Genomic DNA, 18,752 nt, shown 5'->3' on the forward strand with positions numbered 1-18,752 from the left:
TTTAATGATCAGGGCCTACTTCCAAGGACGCCTCATAGCAATCTTTTCTTCCTTTGTAAGAAGGATGGATGGACACTTATCATTATTTATAAACTCCTCCGGCGCACAATCATCATCTGAAACATCGTCATCAGCCACAGTATCCACAATCTGAGGATTAGGCATCGAACTATGATTGCGAACATTTAGCATATCCCTGAACGACGGCTGGGGGGTGGGAGCGGCTGGAAAACCTGACGTAGCACCAGGAATGTTATTGCCTGTGATTGCTGGATCTGCCATTTGCACATCATGGTCATTGTTAGTGTCAAAAATCCAATTTGTAATCTTGCGTTTGTACTTCTTGTTAGATCGCGAGAGTTGATCAGTTTCCTCAGTGGAAACTTGAGGCTGAGAGATTTTTTCAAGAGACATTTTTTTTTTCTTTTTTTGCTACTCTTCTCCAGTAACAAAGTATAATTTGTGAATTAGAAGAAAATGAGGAACTATAAAGTATAATCAAGTCAACTATGCACGGATTTATACACTCATTTTTATGTTTCACGCAAACAAATCGTACCCCCTCCGTCTCATAATGTAAGTCCCCTTTTCTTTTAAAGTATTCCAAAGTATAATTACTATTTCTAATAACAATTAATAATTATGTCCAAAATATCCTCATGAAAATAATTTAATTCCTAAAAAGTCCTTATGATTTCAGCTTCCAACGCACTATTATTAATGATAAAATGGAGTCTTTTACCTCATTGAACTCTGGTAGACATTAAACCATCTAACATTAATATTCAATTTTAATTTTTCGTTAAAAAAATAAAATAATGTAGGTATTTTCCAATAAAAATAAATCTTTTCATTAAAATAGAATCACATTCCACTTTATCTTAATTTTCGTGTAAAAATCATCAAGATTTATAGTATGAGATAGTGAGAGTATAAAATATATTCAAGTCAACTCTAACTCGATGGCATGAATCATGCATGACACTACTGATTTTTTTTTTTTTTTTTTTTGAAAATAACATTAATTCATTGATTCAAAGTCATACGACATCTATAATAGAAGTAGAAACTAAACAAATACATATCAAAATGAAATAAATACAATTCTAATATGATAAAACCACGATCGTTGAGTAGATCTAGCACTTCTGAACACCCTCGTCTTTTACATCGCTGTCTGATGCAGCCTTTTGCAAGGGGGTCTGTCGATCTTTTGTAGTTTTGAAGTAGAACTGGACTTAATTCAATTGATTGTAAATGAAGTCTTGACATCTGTTGCAACTCCGCACATATTTTGATCAACAAATTAACATCTAGAATTACACAAAAAACCAAAAACAACGTCTCCAAACTCTCACATGGAGAGAGATAAAACCCAATATATGGTAGATATAACCCAATATATGGGTAGAAAACTCTCCATTAGAGAGAGACTAAAATTTATTAGAAACATAAACATAAAAAAACTAGTAACAAAAGGAGAAAGGGGGCTTACCACCACCCAAAAGGGTGGTGGTAGCCCTAGGTTGAAAATTAGGGTTTTGTGGGAAAGGAGAGAGAAGAGAGAAAAAAAAGTTTAGGGGAGGCGGCTTCTATAACACTTTTGACACTACTGATTGATATCACTTGATTTCATTTTCTACAATAGAAGTTAGAACCGTACCGAAGAGCTTTGCGTGTTAGGAGAAAAATTGAGGGCATTATTTTAAATTGTAACCTCTTCTTCGACAAAAATATACTCATTGTATATTCACACGACATCCTTTTAATTTACTCCTATTTTTGAACTTGTGTAATTAATCATTAGAAGAAATATATGAGAGGTCGAACCCCAAGTGTTGTCGGTAGAGCATCCTCCCCTGGTCTTTGCTCAAGGATATATACAATCAGTGAGCGACTTACCCGTCAATCTGAATAGAAGAGTTAAAAAGAAAGGGTCAATAAATAAAATGTTGAACTTTCGTCCAAAATCCAACTATATGGTAGGTTTAATATATTTGAAGCTTTTTTTAGGAGTAGAGTATCACTTCATGAGATTGTCTTGTCAAATTGTCAATATATATGTATATTTAATAGGAAAATTGTTAAAAACAAGTCAATTTTTGATAGATTTACTTAAAATAAGTCAATATGTAAAACAACTCAAAATCATCATTATAAGGTTATATATTTTTAATAGGTCCAACAGTTAAATACCCGTCATAGCATTTTACTTGTCCACATGTCACTTTTTGATTGTTTATATTTGTTACATTTAAATTATATTTTACACCTTCCTTCCCGATCCCCTCACCTCCATAATGATGATACCCCTTCCTTTCCACTACCCCCTCCCCTTCAAAACAGCTCCCACCCTCGAAAAGATTTCCCACCGAGCCACTATCTCCCACCCTCAAAACTATTATCCCTTCCCCTTAGACATGCCCGGCTCAATACCGGCCCAACCTGTTCAGTGGAACAGGGCCTGAAAAATTTGAGGGCCCAATAATTTTGGTTGGCAAGTGGAAGGAAAAAAAAAAACAGTAAATCTCACAACTCACCCGCAAGACTTTCCATCTTCTTCAGTTTTCACGCTACAATTCTCTCAGTCTCTCTCCTCTTCATAAATCAAAATCCCAAAAAATCATGATATTATTCAACTTCCCATATTAATTTCAATAACCACTCTCTTTATTCAAGGAAATTTATCTCATTTTCAATCTTAATTTTAGCCTAAAAAACTCAATTTGATTACTCCTTCCATTTTTTCAATTATCCTTAACACCAAAGATGGAGATTTCTAACGGGAAATTTTTTATTTTGTTATTTATTTGCGATTCAAATTCAACTCTTCTCAACTCATATCCAAGAATTCGATTTCTTTTGTCATCCAAAAGAAAAATCAAACCTTGGAAGAACAAAGTCATCAATCTTGATTGTGGGAGGTCCGAAGGTGAAAATCAAGAATTGGTGCGTTGATTTGTTATCAAAGTCCTCAATTTTAAGGTAATTTCACTTTCTTTTATGAATTTTTTTAGTAGAGATAAACTTTATAATTTGAAATTAAAATTAATAATATGTAATGTTGCCTATTTGATGCCTATTTTTCGATTTCATGCTTTGGTTTGCCGTGAGGAGTCTGCAATTCCGCTAAATTATTTTTCTGCAATTTTATGCATATTGTATGGTTTTTTACAGGAAAAATTATTAGCTTCATTGATAATTTATTTGTTATTTGGAAATGTATATATGAACTTTTTGAAGTTTGAATTAGAACAATTGAAGTATTCAACAAATCATGATTCATGATGATTTTGTCATTTTTAGATCATGAATATATAGTGATAGTAGTTACAATTTTAAATATGGTCAACTGTTTTTATATTGTGTTGTTCACTTGTTCAGTTTTTACTATTAAAATCTGTTTATGGTTTGAATAGTTTTCATGGAGAACTTTGCGTTTGTTATTGCACTAGTGGAAAAAACATCAAGTGCAGCGACGCGAAGAACAGAGAGGAGGAGTTTCGAGGCTTCGACGGCGACAACAACTAGCACCACCAACAACAAGGTGATGGTAGCAGCAACCCACATCGGCGCTAACAACCAGCAAGACCAACGACAACACCGCTAAAAACAACAACAACAGTGACGAAACAGAGGAGGAGATAGAAAACGAGAACATCAATGGCGCCGACAAGGGGGAAACTCCGACGAGACTGGAAGAATTGTCGGCGACGCGCAGGCGAAGGTGAGCGAGAGAGTTTCACGGGGTTTGGGTTTTCGGGTTTTCATCAATTGCGGTTTGGGAGAAATTAGTTTTCACGGGGAAGGAGAAATGAAATGAGATTGGATTTCTTTGGGTTTGGGTTTTGTTTCACTAAACCGACAAAATAACAAGGCAGTCTAATGGTTCGAGAATAACACCGGTTTTGGTTTTTTATTTGGGCCAAATACCGCTCAACTTAAACTTAGAATCCTTAATATACATTAATAATAATAATAACTATATAAAATTAATATAACAAATATATTACACCAAGACAAATTAAAGTAATACTCCACAACTTAAATAAAATAAGAATTTTCGAAACATAATTAACTTAATAAATATATTTAACGTTTAAATAATTGCGCTTAAAAACAGGGCTATTACAGAGGAACGGTGCGAGTGAGGGTTCTATTGAGAGAGTCCAATTGAGGGAAGGAGGGAGAAGTGGGCTTAATTAGAGAGAGTCGAAAATTAATTACTTCTTATTGGGAGGGAAAATCAGAGTCCAATCAAGTGCTTGGGTTGATTAATCAACCGGAGCACTTATTTCACAAGTGCTTGGGTTGATTAGTCAACCGGAGCACTTGTGAATAAGTGCTCCGGTTGATTAATCAACCCAAGCACTTAATAAGTAGCACAAGGAGTTTTTTCCACTAGTGTTGAGATTAAACTTCATTCATTTATCTGTTTAGTCACATTTTGGAATAAAATTGTGTTAGTAGATTTGTTCCTGGTTATAAATAATTGAATATATCCTAATCTTCTTAATCTACTTTGTTTTATTCTTTTTACAGTTCTTCATAAAACTTTCACATGAGAATTAATGTATCACTACCATTGATAATGAGTTGTAGGTGTAAAAGGAAATTGTTATTTGTCTTTTAAAGTAATAATCTTGTAGTGTCTTCTGTTTTTCTATTCTTTTGCAATTCTTCCTAATCTGCAACTACTTTGCTTTATTTTTCTTGCAAGAATGCAGTCTCAGACAACCTTCGACCAGATTTGTTTTTTCTTTTTTCCAAAGAACGACATTGCATAAAGGAAATTAAAAAGATTGGAGTACAGGTTGTTTCTTTCTTTCTTGTTGTTTTTATATCATTAGATTCAGGTTGCTTCTATTATACATTGCATATTTTTTTATTCAATTACTTCTACCATGTCTCCCAAAATTAGGAAGTATGATTGTGGCTATGAAAAACGTAAAAAGAAAAAGAGAATTGAAGAGCTCACTCAATCACAAAGAGGAGCTCTTGATAAGTTTGTTGTGAAAGAATCACATATAGGTACTCAAAGTAATAATAATGTGGTTGTGAATGATGAAGTAGTCTTGGATGATAATTGTGTTATTCCTAATGATAATGTGCCTTTAGATAGAGATAATATTTCTTTTGATGCTAATAATGTGCCGAGTGAGAATGATATTGGTGGTAATGATAATGATGATCATGCTAAAAATGATAATTGTGTGAATGAAAATAATGATCCCATTGAAAAAGATAATGTCGCAAATGAAAGTAATGACAATCAATTTGGTCTTGATGTATTCGATCCACGCAATTGGGATACTCATAATTCTAAAATGATCGAAGTATTAGAAAAGGGACCCAAAAGAGACTTGTCTATTGTAAAAGGTCGTAAAGATAAGTTTTCTAAGCGGTTTTCTACAACTTTATATACTAGAATATTGTCAAATGGAGAAAGATGTGATAGAGAATGACTTGTTTATTCGAAGGAGCTTGATAAAGTTTTTTGTTTTTGCTGTAAAATTTTTTAAAAAAGCCATGGAAGAGGTCAATTAATTAATGAAGGTTTTGGTGATTGGTCTCATATTAGTACAAGGCTAAAAGAGCATGAGACAAGTATGGAACATTTTTAGAATATGGCAACTTGGTATGATTTGCGTGTAAGACTTGAAAAAAATGAGACTATTGACAAAGTGAGTCAAACACAAATTAAAAAAGAGAAAGAGCATTGGAAAAAGGTTTTAGTAAGAATAATTTCAATTGTAAAATTTTTTGCAAAACATAACTTAGCCTTTCATGGTTCAAATGAGAAAATATACCAAAAGAGTAATGGTAATTTCTTGGGCTTGATTGAAATGTTGGCAGAATTTGATCTAGTTGTTCATGAACATGTTAGGCGCATTAGCCATGATGAAATACATATTCATTATCTTGGTCATAACATTCAAAATGAGATAAGGCATTTGCTTGGTTCTGCAATGAAATGTGAAATCATTAAGAAAATAAAACAAGCAAAGTATTTTTTCGTAATCCTGGATTGCACTCCTGATATTAGTCAACAAGAACAAATGTCCTTAATATTAAGATATGTCGACTTTGATTCGAGTTCCACTATAATCGGGGAGTCTTTTTTAGGATTTTTGAATGTGAATGATACAAGCGGTTAAGGACTTTTCGATGTTTTACAAAATGAGTTGAAAGATCTTAATCTTGATATAGATAATGTCCGGGGACAAGGCTATTACAATGGATCTAATATGAAGGGAAAACATCAAGGAGTACAAAAAAAACATTTAGATATAAATCCTAGAGCCCTTTATACTCCTTGTGGTTGTCATAGTCTTAATTTAGCATTGTGTGATATGGCTAATACTTGTGTTAAAGCCAGAGATTTTTTTGGTATTATACAACGTATCTACACAATATTTACATGTTCTACAAAAAGATGGCAAATTTTGAAAGACAATGTAAAAGGATTGACTCTTAAGTCCTTGTCAACCACCCGTTGGGAGAGTCGCATCGATAGTGTTAGAGCTATAAGGTTTCAATGGAAATACGAGAAGCTTTACTTCAAGTAGCAGAAAATGATAATGATTCTAAAATAAGAAGTGAAGCTAAATCTCTAGTGACAAATGAGTTGAGTGATTTTGAATTTTTAATGGCAATTATTATTTGGTTTGACATATTATATGTTGTTAATTTGGTTAGTAAGCATTTGCAATCAAAGGATATGCTTATAGATGTTGCTATTGAAAAAATAAAAGGATTGGTTTTGTTTTTTGAGCAATATGGAGAAAGCGGTTTTCATGATGCCTTGGAAACAGCAAAAAAGATTGCAATTGAAATGGACATTGATCCTACTTTTCGTGAAAAGCGTGTCATTAGAAGAAAATATTTTTTGATGAGAATTCAACTAATATTTCATCTGTTGCTTTCCAATCTCCTAAAGAATCATTTAGAGTTGATTATTTCTTATATATTGTTGATCAAGCTATCGTTTCTCTTAATAAGAGATTTGAACAATACCAAGAATATGAAAACATTTTTGGTTTCTTGTTTAGTTCTAAAAAGCTATGTTCTTTTAATGATCAGAGTTTAATGTCCTACTGTAAAGGTTTGGAAAAAGCAATGGAAAAAGATGAACAATCTGATATTGATAATTACAAATTGTATTTGGAGTTGCAAATGGTTAAAGAATGCTTGCCCAATGAAGACTTGGGCCCTTTAGATATGTTAAAGTTTTTGAAACATCTTGATTTTTTCCTAATTTAGTTATTGCATATAGAATCCTGTTGACTATTCTTGTTACCGTCGCATCTGCAGAAAGAATTTTTTCAAAGTTGAAATTGTTGAAGTCCTATATGCGTTCTACAATGTCACAAGAAAGACTTAATGGACTAGCCTTGATAGCGATTAAGAACGATATTCTAGAAATAGTTGATTATGAAGATTTGGTGGACGATTTTGCTTCAAAGAATGCTAGAAGGATGGCTTTGTTTAAATAAAAGATCCTAGTAGATTTTTTTTTATTTTATTTTGGTTTATTTATCAAACTGTAAGGAACGATTTATGACACATAATAATAATAAAAAAATTTAATTTCTTCTATAAATTATTTTTTAAGGGCCCCATTTTGATGGATAGCATAGGGCCTCCATATTTCATGAGACGCCCTGCCCTTAGAAACAATGCAAGCCCTCCCCCCCCCTCCCCCACTGTAGTAACATATGGATATATATATCGAAATTTCGAAAAATAATTTCCTAACATATATCAATCGCAAACATAATCAAACACATGAATCATTCAATAGGTATTAAATATCAAACTTTTGTAGTGTGATTTTCCTGTTGAATGCAAGCTTTGAAGATCTGAGAGCTCCAAGTATTGCTCCTCTAATCAGTTCACGAGCACCAATTAAACACCAATGTCTGCTAGAACGGAAGAGAAAAAATCTCTCGCTTTTAGGTGGTATAGGCGCCGATTAGAGGGAATAGTTTATAGTTTCACTTGCGCTTTCTCTCTCTTTTGAAAATAAACTGATTAACAAATTGATCGCCTAAACTTTAATATTATATCTTATATATAATAGAAGAGTTATACGCTAGTTAGGACAACGAATTCTCCTCCTTTTTTCCTTAGAACCGGTCCAAACCCTAATCCTAAATGACTTTGGATTGCTTTGTCCAACTTCTACTACAATGTGCGACCTCATAGGATTAATGTATTTTAATTATAGACCCAATCAATATTGTCCTATTAATCATATTTATTCTCTAGCATGAAAATATAATTACTAAAATAGTTAACTATTGTCTTTATAATATAATTTCTTTTTATATTTAATAACTGTCGGGATGTCTAACGACATATTACTTCACCCACCCCAGCTACTAGCCCCCACTGTCGAAAACATCCCCCTCCCCACCGCTCCACCCCGACAAAACCACCCCCACCGAAATTAATAAACCATGATGCATTGATAGATAAAGGCATCAAATAAGCCCCATTTAAAAATATAACAACGGAAGCCTCAATAAAGTTATATTTGGCAATAGCTATCATTTATTTTTCTATTTATGCTTCTTTGACAACAAAAAAAGCACCAAATTTTATAGTTGAATTATTCATGCCCGCTACAATTTGAGGATTAATATGTCTGTTTATCAAATTTGTTAGGGATCTGATTTGTAACTTAAGAAAATTGTATGGGAGTTTTTGAGAGCTAAAAGGAAGAGGAGTTTGAGGAAGGAGATAGATAAGAGGTCAAGAAGGTGGTAGAGAAAGGGCGCAAGGTGGGAGAGAGAAAGTGGGGAAGTGGGGAAGGAACTACTGAGATTTAGGTGTTAGGGTCAAGGTGGAGAGAGTTTGTAGAGTTACTGGAATTCACGTTGAAGGTGGAGGGGGAAGTGGAGGTGGAGGTGAGAGAGAGGAGGAGGAGGAGGAGAATGAGAGGTTTTGGTGTTGGCTATTGATGGTCATTGGGGAGGTGCGATTATAAAAAATATTAAAAACTTAGCCCAGGGTTCAAGTCACTGGTCACTTGAACCTTTTTAAAGCGAATACCCTCACAAGCTTGAATTATTCTTTGTTAATCAAACATCTGGCTTGTTTTTAAAGAAACTAGCTAAAGGTTGACTATCCCTGACAAATATTTCGATCTAATATTATAATTTTAGAATAATAAATGTGGATAATTGTAGTTTTAGATAGTTAAAATACAGAGTTTGGTTCTCAAATAAACTACAAGGGACCATAACTTCAAATATACAATCTAGATAATTATAATGTCTATAATATTGAATCTAGCTCGAAAAGTGCTGAATTATGAGACCCTTATCTATAAACTGATATTATGATCACATAGAGGTGTTAAAAATTGGATATTTTCTTTGGTAGGTAATAGATACGATGACCCATGATCTAACCAGAAAGAATTTTGGTACCTGCAATTCGAGTATTGTATTTTTACCGATGGGATAGTAATAGGGAACTAGAAAAAGTTTAAACGAGTAATCTCGATAATGGATGAACTCAATAGATGGGGAATAAATAAGGACGACATTTGAAAATTATGTGGGAAAAATTTAGAGACGATGGAGCATCTCTTTAGGGACTGCGAAGTAACTAGAAGGATATGAGCAGCTTCCAAATCTAGGACTTAGGGTTGAAATGCAACAACAAATTCCATTACAATGATGGGTAGCAAATAACATATGCTATTTAAATGAAATGGAATGAGACTCTTCAAAGGGACATATATAAGTCATAGTTATTTTATGGGAAATATGGAAACACCGTCATGAAATATGCTTCAAAAAAGGGAATTGTAATCCAAATAGGATTCTCCAACAAGTAAATAATGCTATGAACTACTGGAGAAAGGCAAGTAGTCAACAACGAAACCTGGAAGGACATATTAGAGCAGACAATAGTGTACAAATAAAGCTAAAGAAAACATATGGCAATATGGGAATGAAGGAAATGAAACTACAATATCAATACAAGTAGATGGAGTATGGAAGAGACAAAAACAACATGATTTTTCTATGTTGTACCCCTGTGATTTTTGGTTTTCTACATTGTTCCCCAACTTTTTTAATATCTACATTGTGCCCCATAACTTTTAAAGTGTTACACAAATTACCCCTGTTGTTAACCTTTCGTTAGTGTTATACATTAATTATAGTTAGTGGATTGTTTTATTTTTTTTCCCATAAAGAATTCTAGGGTTTGTTTATATGAGCCCCAATTTACCCCCAAATTCTCTCTCTTCCTAAATTTCAATTTGCAACCATTCTTCCTTAGATTTTTGCATCTCCTCTCAACCTAAAAAAATGTCTTCTTTTTTTACTTTTCTCCAAGTGCAGCAACAAATGATTATGAATTTTTTGCACTAAAATGTAATTTTAGTCCTCCAAAATTGGCGAAATTGCATATCTCACATTCACAACGCAATCCAAGGAAGCGGTATTTCAAGTGTGAGTACTGCCAGTGTATTGTGTGGTTCAACAACAATCACATAATGAGAAGAGGGGAACAAGGTATGTTGCATGGTGATGCTGCAAATTCACAAACTGGGCAAAGCCAATTCATTGAAATAAGGCAGGAGCTTGTGAAGGCAAAAGTGTCTGATCTAGGTGTATTTTTGAGAGATTTTGTCAAAATTGGGTTAGTCATGAATGTCCTTTTGGTGGTTGTCATTAAGATGTGAGAGAGATATCTTTACTCTATTTTTTTTTTTTTGTTTTGGAAAGTGAAGCATGGGATATTTTGTGGTTAAATTAGTAGTAATTACATGTTTGGTCTTGTTTTGGATCATTAGTTTGTACTATGATTTCACTTGCATATCTAATGAAAAGGTAATTTTAATTCACAACAAAGTGTCAAAATGTGTATACACAAAAATTATCTAATATTGTAATTTCTGCCAACAAGGCATGCTGAATCCAAAAAGAAACAAAAATAACATGGCTTTGAAACAACATTATATTATGCCCAACAAAAACAGGTGACAATAATAAAATATTAGGCACTGACATCAACAATATGATAGAATTTGAAACAAAATCTATAGTGCATACACTTAAAATCACCCAGATAACATTAAAATTCTATCCATGATTTTCTTTCTTTTGGCACTTACATCTTCTTCAGGGAGTCTAATTGGTTGTGATTCATCAAGACTAACTGATTGGCTCATGGTCTTCCAATCGAATTTCCCTTTTCTTAGTTGAGCTAATGGGGTTGACTTGATGATGATTGATCTGTTGCCTGGGTCAGTGGTTGTGATTGTTGTGACATCATGATGTCAATGAGATTATGATCATTGCCTCATCTTGTGAGATGTTCCCTCTTGCCAATACCCTTCCCTTTTTTCCCGTTTCCCTCTTTTTATTGTAATTCACCTCCTTGTTGCTCTCTGATCTCCCTAGCAGTTGCACCTCCTTTACAGGTTTTGGAGTTGTGCCCAAAAGCTCTGCATTTTTTGCATTGAATTGTTGTGCTTCTTTTCCAATTTTGTTGATCTCCTTCCTCCCTTCTTCAATTTTAGAAGGTATCCCTATTCCTCTTTTCATGGCAAATGGAGTAAGCTTGGGCAAGTCCATCTCAGGCCATTGTTCTTGATCTGGGATGGGTGAAATATTCCCCCTGTATGTTTCTTTATATCTTAACACTAAAAACCACTCACTAACATAGTCAAGTGGTTCCTTCCTAGCAACCAATATAGCCCTGACTCCATGCTTACATGGGATGCCACTTATCTGCCATCTTCCACAGATGCAAGTTCTATTGGTAAGTGAAATAGGCAATACAATTCTACCATCTTGAATCTCATACTCCCCTCTACCTGATAGGTATGCATGACATGTCCTTGAGTCTTTGATAATTACCCTTACTTTTTCTCTGATGTTAGGACACACTCCATCTGCCCACATTTCACTTAACTATTGTCTGGTGGCATGTCTTACCATGGCTATCCTCCTCATCCCTACATAACACCAAACCAACATCAATACGTAACATATATTTAAAGTAAAGAATGAAAATGATAAAAATTAATGTGTATACCTTCTAGTAAAGTCAGTATGGGGTAGCATCTGTCGGTTCCAATAGTTAAGTTAAAGCTCTCAACAAAGTTATTTGTACGTTCATCATTGCACAAAGTTGGATCATATTTCCACCTATCTAAGGGATTAATATTTATAAACCATCTAACTGCACCTAAACCAACAGTGCTTTGGAGCTTAAATAATGACTTTTTGAAACTGAAAGTTAAGTATGACTTAACCACTGCACAAAGATCTTGTGCACAATGATCAATTAAAGGAGATGCGAAGAATTTGAGGTGGCATGCAGATCGTAGGAAGAAAGACGGTCTGCTCAAGCATCCAGCTGATTCGCCTGAGTGGAAAACTATCAACAGGGTGCATAGGTCATTTGGTAATGAGGATAGGAATCTGAGGCTTGGATTATATACGGATGGCATGAACCCTTTTGGCAATCTCAGCTTGCAGCATAGTACATGGCTAGTAGTTTTAGTGGTTTACAACTTGCCTCCTTGGTTGTGCATGAAATGCAAGTATATGATGCTGTCGCTTCTTATATCGGGGCCCAAACAACCTAGAAATGACATAGATGTATACCTCCAGCCGCTTGTTGAAGATTTACAGAAGATGTGGAACGAAGGAGTGTTAGTATTTGATGCGTATGCTAATGAGATGTTCACTCTGCGTGCCATGCTTTTTTGTACTATGAACGATTATCCAGCTTATGGGAACTTATCTGGGTATAAGACTAAAGGAAAACAACCTTGCCCGATTTGTTTAGATGACATGAAATCTAACACCTTAAGGGCTGCAAACATGTGTATATGCGCACACGAAGGCTCCTCAGCCGCGACCATCCCGATCGGTTTGAGAAGAAGGCATTCGATGCCACGTTGAAGAAGAAGTTGCTCATAGACCATTAACTGTACTGAAGTTTATAATCAGGTGAAGGGCATTGAAACAATCTTTGGTAAACCTGCTAGTGAGGTTGATCGACCTACAGGATTATGGAAAAAACAGCCATTTTTTGGAAACTCCCATATTGGAAAGATCTAAAGGTCAGACGTTGTTTGGATGTCATGCACATAGAGAAGAATGTTTTGAAGCTATTCTTTCGACACTTATGAATATTCCGGGCAAGACAAAAGATGTTAAGGCACACGACTTTACTTGGAAAAGAGGGGCTTCGACCAGAGTTGTGGGCTAGAAAAGGGACGAAGGAAGAAGAAAAAGGGAGGAAAGGGTTGATGATGAAACTCAGAAAAGTAAAAAGGTGGAGGATTCGGAGAAGAATTATTTCCACCAGCTTGCTACACGATGTCCGTGAGAGAAACGGATTTTTTGCGAGTCATTTGTATGGCATTAAGGTCCCTACTGGCTACTCATCGAATATGAAGCGCTTTGTTACCTTAAATGGTGAGTTGAAGTTATCGAGTATGAAATCGCACGATTGTCATGTCATGATGCAAGTATTCTTACCGATTGCAATTCGTGGGATACTTCCAAAGCATGTGAGGCACACCATTACAGAACTGTGTTCATTTTTTCATACAATCATGCAGCAAAGTCCTATACCCGTCGACCCTCGATTCCTTGCAGGACAGAGTAGTTGAAACTCTATGCAAATTTGAGATGTATTTCCCCCCCCCCCGCATTCTTTGACATTATGGTCCATCTCATTGTCCATCTAGTTCGAGAAATTAAGCTGTGTGGTCCAGTGTTTTTGAGGTGGTGCTATCCTTTTGAGAGATATATGGGAACTTTGAAGGATAAAGTTCGGAATCCTGCACAACCAGAAGGTAGTATAATTCAAGGGATTGTGGTGAAGAGATCAGTAATTTGAGGACAGTATTTTTGGCTGAGTATTGCTAGTGTTATCCTGTTGGACTTCCGACATCCCGACACGAGGGCAGACTTGAGGGCAAGGGTACAATTGGTTCAAAATTGATCACACCTTCCGTAGAAAAGCGTAAACAAGCTCACTTATTTGTATTGCATCACGTACCAGATGTCCATCCTTATTTACATGAACATATGGAGGAATTACGTGTTAGCAATCCTGGAAAAGGAGTGAGGGCATTGACGCAAATGCATAACAAGACTTTCATTGATTGGTTTCATAAACGAGTACTCAATGATTTGGATGAAAGTGTTCCTGAAACAGTCAAGTGGTTAGCATTTGGTCCTCGTGAAACTGTACGCTCTTATGAGGGTTATGATATTAATGGGTATACGTTTTGGACTGAACGTCAAGATCTGAAGTCAAGATCGCAACAAAATAGTGGTGTTTCACTTGTGGCGTCGTCTACACAATATGCAAGCTCGAAAGATAAGTCGCTTGTACATGCTGAAAGCAACGAATACAAGAAATATGGGAGCTGGACTACTGTACTTTTAATATTTGCCTCTTGTGTTGCAAGTGGGTTGACGATAATCGACGTTGTGTAAGAAACGATGATCCTTGCGGATTCACTCTTGTTGACCTTAGTCGTCTACGTGAAACTGAGGAGCCATTTGTAATTGCATCACAAGTCAAGCAAGTATTTTTTGTAACTGATCCTGCTGATCATAAGTGGTCAATTGTTGTACCTGGTAAAAGGAGTATCCTCGGTATTGGTGATGTTGATAATGAGGAAGAATATGATGCATTTGAGGACCTCCCCCTTTTACCTATCCTGAAATTAGTGTGGAAGATGATGTGAATATGTCGAGAACTATATGCGTGTAGATCACACGGAAGGGATACATGTACTTGAGGATCCTAAAAACGGCGGAAGCAATAAATCATGAGACATAAACTCAGGTCTGTGTAATTTCTCCAATTTGTAACTATTTTGGCCTTTTCGCTCCCAAATCGTACTTATCGAGTCATTTAACCCCAAATTCTCTTTGAACATCATTATATGAGGCATAATATAACTAGTATGTAGATTCTTAGGCTTGCATTTGTTGTTGATCCTATATCGGGAACATAAATGTGATTTTAGGCCTATTTATGTCTTTTTCCGTCCAATTCCTATTTCTCGAGTCATTTAGCTTCATTTTCTATTTGAATATGATAAAATGAGATATATTATAACTAGTGTGTAGAGTTTTAGGCTTGCCTTTGTTTCTTTTTGAATTTCGGGAAGGTATATGTCATTTTTAGAATTTCGGGAACGTATATGTCATTTTTAGAACTCCCCTCCCCCTGCTGCACTCCCCTGCACACCCCCCACTGCCCACCCCCTTCCTGCTGTGCTGCACTCCCCTCCCCCCACTGCCCCACCCCCACTACACCCCCTCCCTGCTGCACTCCCCACCCCTTGCAAACCCCCACTGCCCCCCTCCCCTACACACCCCACTGCCCGCCTCCCCTGTTGACCCCCTCCCACTGCACCCCTCACTGTACTCCCCCCACTGCCCCTCCCTGCTGCCCTCTCCCACTGCACCCCTCCCCTGCACACCCCCTCCACTGTCCCCTCTCCTGCTGCCCTCTCCCACTGTACCCCCCCTCCCCTGCTGCTCCCTCCCACTGCACCCCCTCCCCTTCACACGCCTCCCATTGCACCCAGCCCCTCCCCATGCTGCACCCTCCCCACTGCCCCCTCCCCATTGCACTGCCCCCTCCCTACTGCACTGCCCCCTCTCTCCGTAAATGTGAATTTTTATTAATATTAATGCGTATATTTGTACAATTTCAGGGACATGGCGGAGGTGCATACGGATACGAGTGCGGAACACACTACCGAGGATGAGTCTTTCGATTACCAAAAGGAGCGGGGTGAATTGGTTCCAGCTCGCCGTGAAGAAAAAGATGCACAAAGGGATAGGAAGTCATTGGCGACGAAAAAGAGAAATGGAAGGGGACCTACAAAGTCACTAGGGAAACCCACCCTAATGACTTTGGAGTACAATCATTTGGGGTAACCTTGTGGAAAATGGCGTCAAAAGTATGCCATGCAAATTGGGATTTGCGTGCATAAGCTCTCCATTCTCCACTCATGGAAAGAGGTGCCCGAGTCTTTGAAAAAGATGATTTGGGAAGATATTATGGTAAGCTTCGCGTACAATACGTTTAGAATCTTAACACTTTAGTTAAATATATGTGTAATATTTACTAATTTGTGAAATGCGTTTTTTGTAGAATCAATTGAATATTGAAAATGATGAAGCCAAGAAGAATGTGTTTCTATCCGTTGTTGCCTAGAGATTCAAAGATTTCAAGGCCAAGTTAGTGTCGGGGTGGATCACTAAGCGGAGAAAAGCCGTGGGTACAAAGAAGAAGAAAATCTACGGCGAAGAATCACACACCGGTTCTGAGGCTTCACTAGACACATCATCTGTTGCTGTTGTTGTTGCTGTTGTGGGTGCTGCTATTGTTGCTGTAGTTGTTGTTGTTGTTGTTATTGTTGTTGCTACTGTTGTTGCTGTTGTTGTTGATGTTGTTGTTGTTGTTGTTGCCCTTGCTGTTGTTATTATTGATGTTGTTGTTGTTGCTGTTGTTGTTGCTACTATTGCTCGTTGTTGCTGTTGCTGTTGTTGATGTTGTTGTTGTTGTTGTTGTTTTTGTTGTTGTTGCTGTTAATTAAATCTTAACTTCTCTTTCACGCACCCTTCTTAAACCCCCGCAAAAGGCCCCAATCCTCGCCACCCCCACCCCTAGCCCCAACTCTCACTGGCGCCCATACATCCCCACTCCCAGCCTTAATCCTCATAGTCGCTCAACCACCCACACCCCAACTCTAAACCTCGTTGTTACGCAGCCATCCCCTCCCCTTTCCCACCCCCAAAACCTCCCCGTACCCTTTAACCTCACTTTAAAAAATCACTTTTTTCGTGAAACCACCCACTCATATTCCCCTACCATCGAAAACTAGCTCCTTCTCCTTCCCTCACCTTCAAAAACTAGCTCCTTCTCCTTTTCCTTCCCCACCTTCGAAAATCAGCCGCATAACCTTAAAACCCACCTTTGAAAAACACCTCATAACCAACACCCCCTCCCTATTTTCACTCACGAAAACCCACAAAAAACCCCACCCCTCAAAACCCCAGCCATACTGACTTGTGGCCCCACTAGACAACAGTCGGCAAATTAAGAGCATTACTAGGCATCAAAATAGTAGCACAATAGATGATAGCACCACCAAGTACTGCGGCAACAACAATGCCATCTTGCGTGGCGGTGACTAAGGCACCACATTAAACGCGTAACATCGACAACAAAGAGGAAACATGGAGATACAAGGAAAGAGAGACTTACGAAGAAAGTGGGAGTAGGCTGACTAACCTGATGGTGTGGGTGTTGGATGCAATGTAAGCCTCCGTTAATGTGGGGGTGGCGGGTGTGTTTTATTTAAGGAGAGGTGGTCAGAGATTAAAAAAAAAAAAGGCGGTTGGTGGAGGGGGAGGGGAAAGGGGTTGTGTGGAGAGAGAAACAAGAGTGAAGGCAGTTAGGGTCATTTAGGGTTAGTTAGAGTTAGCTAACAGAACTAGGGATTATGACTAGACTTCTGTTAGTTATAAAGGTATTCGGATGTATTTGTAAAAGTATTAGGGGTATATGGTGAATTTTGAAACTTGCAAGGGTATGCGGTGCAAAAAAAAAAAACTATTGTGGGTATACGGTAAAAAAAATGATATTATTATTATATTTAATTTATTATGATAATTATTATTTTTAATAGAGTTTTGTTCAGTTCAATTCAGTTGAGTTTAGTATAATTAAGTTCATTTGAGCTTAACAACACCAAGCCTTAGGTACAGGCAAAAAGATTAGGATAATTTGCACCCCTAAACTCTAAAGTTCCTCTATCGATCTTAGATGTCACGAGTTCATTATTATAAGAAGGAAACTTTTATTGTTATACTAAGGGCTTGTTCTCTTCGACATAAAGCAACTGAAGTGAACTGAACTGAATTGAACTGGTGGACTGAACTGAACTAAAATTAACTGAATTGAACTGAACTGAAATGAATAGTGATATGTGAGAGTAGAAATATTGTCCAGAGCTGAACTGAACTGAACTGAACTGAACATAATTGAACTGAACATAATTGAACTGAACTGAACTGAACTGAAAATAAGATGGGGAGAACAGACCCTAAGTATTGGGGGTCACTACTAGAGTTAGTACGTAGTGAGGAAAATCTTATTGTATCAAGAGGTTGATATTTTAGGATTTAAAGAAATAAAAGAGTTTTTGTTTCTTGTGGACGTAGATCTCAGAGGTGAGATTGAACCACGTTATATCTTGAGTTTGAGTATTGATTTAATATAGTTTTAGTTTTAATTTTTGCGAAAACTCAAAACAGAAATTTACGAGCGTTTCACACAGTGTCTGGCACTGTGCAATAACAGAGATTTTGTGAAAATCGATCAGATTTCGTCACTTTATTCAACCCCCTTTCTTGAGTGTCACCTTGTGTTCCAACAGTTTGGCCGAACCCGAATATTTTGGGCCACAAATTGTGTACCACTTATGTTCTCACATATTCATGTTAGGTTATTATTGTGTATTTTAAATTAGTGAACATATGACTGATGAAATTAATAATAACAACGAATAAAATAGAATGACAGACAAGTGGTACATAACGTGTGAAAGAAAGGAGTTGGATTTTCTTTGGTCTATATTGCTGTTGGTGTGATAAAATGGGGATGATGATTGATTTCGATCTTGTTATTGTTGGTAGCTAATATACTAATAGCTATAGCAAAACATAACTTGT

The 18,752-nt window shown here is 36.6% G+C and overlaps 2 protein-coding genes across 2 annotated transcripts; one reads left to right on the plus strand and one right to left on the minus strand.

Annotated features, from left to right (window-relative positions):
* The first annotated feature begins 4,731 nt into the window (after positions 1-4,731).
* Positions 4,732-5,465, plus strand: LOC104883616 (uncharacterized). Its single transcript, XM_010668161.3, has one exon. The coding sequence runs from the start codon at positions 4,905-4,907 to the stop codon at positions 5,463-5,465; it is 561 nt and encodes a 186-aa protein (XP_010666463.1). The 5' UTR covers positions 4,732-4,904.
* Positions 5,466-11,294: 5,829 nt separating this feature from the next.
* LOC104883617 (uncharacterized) lies at positions 11,295-11,930 on the minus strand. The gene has a single exon (XM_010668162.1). The coding sequence runs from the start codon at positions 11,928-11,930 to the stop codon at positions 11,295-11,297; it is 636 nt and encodes a 211-aa protein (XP_010666464.1).
* Between the last annotated feature and the right edge of the window lie 6,822 nt (positions 11,931-18,752).

This window comes from Beta vulgaris, chromosome 1 (assembly GCF_026745355.1).
Source record: "Beta vulgaris subsp. vulgaris cultivar EL10 chromosome 1, EL10.2, whole genome shotgun sequence".
In the NCBI taxonomy this organism is placed as follows: Eukaryota; Viridiplantae; Streptophyta; class Magnoliopsida; order Caryophyllales; family Amaranthaceae; genus Beta; species Beta vulgaris.